This window comes from Cupressus sempervirens, chromosome 4, assembly GCF_028749045.1.
Source record: "Cupressus sempervirens isolate cs-2001-9-10 chromosome 4, ASM2874904v1, whole genome shotgun sequence".
Classification (NCBI taxonomy): domain Eukaryota; kingdom Viridiplantae; phylum Streptophyta; class Pinopsida; order Cupressales; family Cupressaceae; genus Cupressus; species Cupressus sempervirens.
This window is the reverse complement of record NC_143121.1, coordinates 32,847,216-32,852,315: the sequence shown is the minus strand read 5'-3', so window position 1 is coordinate 32,852,315 and position 5,100 is coordinate 32,847,216. Positions and strand designations below refer to the sequence as shown.

At 34.4% G+C, this 5,100-nt stretch overlaps 1 protein-coding gene across 1 annotated transcript; it reads right to left on the bottom strand.

The window, feature by feature from the left end:
* Positions 1–248: 248 nt before the first annotated feature.
* On the bottom strand, positions 249–2,304 carry LOC149559805 (pentatricopeptide repeat-containing protein At2g13600-like). Its single transcript, XM_089824307.1, has one exon. It carries the CDS (start codon positions 2,216–2,218, stop codon positions 413–415), a length of 1,806 nt encoding a protein of 601 aa, XP_089680433.1. The 5' UTR covers positions 2,219–2,304; the 3' UTR covers positions 249–412.
* Between the last annotated feature and the right edge of the window lie 2,796 nt (positions 2,305–5,100).

Sequence of the window (5,100 nt, the reverse complement as noted above, 5' to 3'; positions counted from 1 at the left end):
GAAAGCTCGCTTTATACGTATTCATCGTTTTTACTCAATTCAATTTTCTCTCTACAGCCTCTCATTCCAAACCATCATTTCAACTGTTATTTTCCAGGTTTGTATTACTATTCACAGGTTTCCACTCCCAGATATCCACATCGCTTTTTCTTTTGTCAGTCTGATGATAGATCATTGAATATGATCTGAAATGTTGATGCAAATAAACTTTACACAGTAAAATCTAAAAGCACACAACATAAATGCACTTCATCCATACAAGTTCTTAACCTTTTGCTTTCCAATAACTTTCAAACAATTTTCACGTCATCCCATTTAACAGTTTACCACCGATTGTTTGACAAGGGCACCTAATGTGGCAGCATTTCCAGATTTCTACTTGAAAAGGCATTTGCAACATATTCTCCCAACTCTATCTAGGTATGTTCTCTTCAGGCTCCATTGTCAAGCTGTTGATGAAGCTGATTGCTTCATCCAAGCGCCCAGCTTGACCAAGAAGAGCAACCATACAATTATAGTGCTCAATGGTCGGAACAAGGTTATAATCTTGAGTCATGCAATTGAAATAATGCATGCCATCATCCACTAGTCCTGCACGGCAACAAGCATGCAAAACACCAACAAAGGTGATATTGTTCGGCTTTATGTCAGACTGTTGCATTTGATGAAAGAGCTGCAGTGCTTCCTTAGCATAGCCATGCTTGGCATATCCTACAATCATTGTAGTCCATGATACCACATTTCTAATACTCATTGTGTCAAACAATTTCCATGCATCTTTAACGTAACCACACTTACCATACATGTCTATGAGACCATTCCATACAAAGATATCAAATGGAAGTCTACCTCTAACTACTCTCCCATGCATCTCCTTCCCTATGTGGAGAGCTGTCAAGTTAGCACATGCGCTAAGAAGACTTGCCAAGGTCACATGATTAGTCCTCACCTCTTCCAATTGCATTTCACGATAAACCTTTATGGCTTCACAAAATTTCCTATTATTTACATATCCTACAATCATTGTAGTCCATGATACTACATTTCTAGTAGTCATTTTGTCAAACATATTCCATGCATCTTTAACGGAACCACATTTAGCATACATATCCACAAGGCTATTCCATACAAAGATATCAAATGGAAGTCTACATCTAACAGTTCTCCCATGAATCTCCTTCCCCTTGTGGAGAGCTGCCAAGTTAGCACATGCGCTAAGAAGACTCGCAAAGGTCACATGGTTAGCCCTCGCATTTCTCAACTGCATTTCTCTATAGAACGTCAGGGCTTCACAAAACTGCCTATTATACCCATACCCTGCAATCATGGCATTCCATAAAACCACATTCTGAATTGGCGTTTTGACAAAGAGATCTAAAGCCTTATCCATACACCCTGCATGGGCATATGCAGTAATCATGACACTCCACGAATATACATTTTGTTCAGGCATTATCTCAAAGAGCTCCATTGCTTGATACACGTCCCCAATTTGTGCATATCCTGCAACTATAGCGGTCCACGAAACCACATTTCGCTTAGGCATTTTGTCAAACACTTCGCGCGCATTCTCAATATACCCACATCTCGCATACATGTCAACAAGAGCACTACCAACAAACACATCAGATTCATAACCCCTCTTTATTATATGTCCATGGATCTGTTTCCCTTCTTCAAGTGCCAGCAAATTGGCACAAACTGGTAAGACAGTTGCGAAGGTAAAGTGATCCGGCTGAATTCCATTCCCTTGCATTTTGAAAAACATTCCAAAAGCCTCTTCCTCATCGCCATGCTTTGAATAAGCCTGAATCATGTTAGTCCAAGAAGCCACATTCTTCACGTCCATATTATCCAACGCCGATCTAGCATCTTGCAGACTCCCAAGTTTGGCATACAAAACAACGAGTTTGTGAGACAGAAAAACATTTGTGCTGAATTCTGTTTCCGTTAGATGGTCTTGGACTCTTTTTGCATCTGGTAAGGATCTTTTGTAAAGGCAAAGTTGCAGAAGGGATGCATATGTGGAGCAACTGAGCTTAAGTTGTTTGTGGTTTGTATCATAAAGAACATCTAGTGCTTCTTTCAGTAACCCATGCCTGCAAAGTGTTGCCAACTTACCACAGTTAGCATTTGAAGTTCCACCATTGTTCAGGGCTGCTTGTCGTATGGCGGCAGTAGTACAGGAGAAAGTCTTCGCACCCTGCAACTGAACCATGAGCTCAATAATGCGATTCTTCCACTGAAGAATCGTTAATTAATATGTCGAAGCCCTCGTGGATCTTTGAGTTCGAGTTGGTAGTGTTTTTTTGTTGTTATTTTTCAAATTATGATTCCATTTTCATCCACAAGTTAGTGTGGACATTTATGCTCACGACACATTTAATTCTAATTACAATATTATAATTTCACTTATTCCATCGATTGATGATCTTAATGAGCTTTTTAATGCATAGCTCATAAGTCACAACACACCAAAGGTTTCGACAATAGGATCACAAGTAAATTGGAGGAAACCCTTCGGTTAAGCGTGTATTTGAGCTAGAGTAGTACTTGAATGAATGACCTCTGAGAAGGCTTGGTGCCTTCACCTAGATGTAATGAGTGTTAAGTGTTACATTCAATCTCACGAGAGATGGGTTCTTGTGAGCCACTACTCATGACACATAGTTCAATTACTTTGACTCAAAAACTACATAGTTGAATCCTAATAGCAATAGTGCATATTTCTACCTTGCACTAAAAATTTAGCACATTTAGAGAGTCTAAATTATAAGTTAGATTTCAACTATTATTTTTTGGTTATTACTTTAAAAATATTTTATGGCTTTTGGGAAGTAACGATAGTCCTTCTAAAATGTCCCCTTGGTGATGCACAACTATCTTGGTTGTGGTGCACAAAAGGGTCAATTATGAGCCGAAAAAGCAAAAAATTGTTCAACTATTGGTATATATAAAACTTATTAATAGACTTTTAGGTATCATTGTCTAGTTCCTTTAAAATTAATAATTAATGGGTTGGGTGCACAAAAAGTGCATGGCTATTGGAATGTGCTCAACTATTATTCTCTTCCCCTATCTCCATCTTCATGATTTTATGGGATTGGTACAGTAATCTATTTTTTCTTTATTTCTTTATAAAAAGTATAATTAATTTTAACAAGGGTATCCTTCACTCGAGAACTACTAATATTGTGTGCTTTCAAATAGGACAAAGTTATAAGTAAAGGCTTCTCAAAGGATTCCTACACAAACAATCTCAAGGTTTCATCAAATCAAGATAGAAATTAGGTTGGTTTTTCAACCCTAATTTACATTGGTTCACAAGAAACGCATGTGAATTTATTTACTTTTAATTTTCATATAATAGGTTCAACATCAAGTTTATTATACTCAAGGGATCAAGCAATATCTTGAGGTCATACAAACACCTTTACCCCTAATGCCCAAATACCATTCTCAAAATGTATGGTAGATCTTGTTGTTGCATCAAGACAAGGATAAAATGACATTAAATGAACCTATTCCACCTATTTCACTATAATGGAATTTCCAAACGATCAATGACTACATACATTTTGGTGTCATCTGAATATAATACTATGTTGAATATTTCCATTCCACAAGTATTTAATATATCATAAGCCTTACAACATATGTGTTTACTTTCCTTAGCAACCACAATTCTTACACAAACATAAAATCTTCCAACATAGTTATAGTACCCTTTCCTAGTTTCGATGATAGTTTCTCTATCAATTTTATTGTACTTAAGAGGTCAACAAATATCATGTAGTCATAATATTGACAATGATACACAATTATTTCAATGTCTCTCTAAGTCTCTGAGTGGCATCCCACTTCAACAAGGTTCAAAGATATACGGTATCATAATAATATATAGATTGTCATGCCTAATATTGTTATTTCAATTCCTTTTGATTTTCATGGATATGCCAATGTTTACAAACTTTCATCAAACATGAACAATGTTTGAGTCACACTTAAGGTAATTGGGAATGGTAGGCTTATGTCTTTATATGAGAATTACACTCCACAATATTAACTAGTGGTAATAATATTCTTAACATATTAGTTTCATATTCCTTGTTCTATAACGCATCATTCCTATAATACTTGGTTCTTGAACTAAACAACATTCTACACTTGACTTTTATAATTAAATGCTACTTGCAATTGTAGATATGATCATGGTTATATACATAAGGAATCAACTACTTCTTTATAACATCTTCACTCACTTCTTTTAAGAATGAAAGGTTACAAGTATGGTTGATGGAAATAAGTATTATACCATATTATATTGCACATTTTTATTGATTGAACATTGTGGCATTAAGGCTACATAACATTCTTCTAGTCTTTAAAAGACATAATCTGATAAATTATAAAGCTTCTTTAAGTATTATTTGTACTATAGTCATACTCAAATTAAGTGAAAACACTATAGTTATTAATTCATCATTTGAAGATATATACTCAATGTCTTTTGTAATATTAAATTGTGAAACTTTAAATTTCATTTATCCTAATTTTAAAGGTACATATTTATCTATTGCATGCCTAATTGGTCTCAAAGGCAGCATGCCTTATAAGTACTTAATACCTATTGTTGCTAAGATATAATTTTATCTATGTTTGGAAAAATATTGTGCTTACGAGTCCATGTCATGACATATAGTCTTTTCTTAGTTTAATTTTGTTAGAAACAACTAATGGTTTTGTAATAGTCCATGTCATGACATATAGTCTTTTCTTAGTTTAATTTTGTTAGAAACAACTAATGGTTTTGTAATATGCATTTATGTAGATTTTAATTTCTAACATTGACCAATTTAAATAAAGTCAAAATCATGGCTACTTATCTATATGTATATACATGATAATAATCATGAAAAAATAACATCCATTAAATATCTCTACCCACAAATATAGACTTTAAACTATTTTTAATCACACCTACTTATTTACTATAAATACTAATGTTTTGGTAAAACTAAGATTGGTCTTCCAAAATGTTAAAATTTACTAACATAGTTATTTTCTAAGCAATTTTGTGAATGTTATCACATAGAGGAA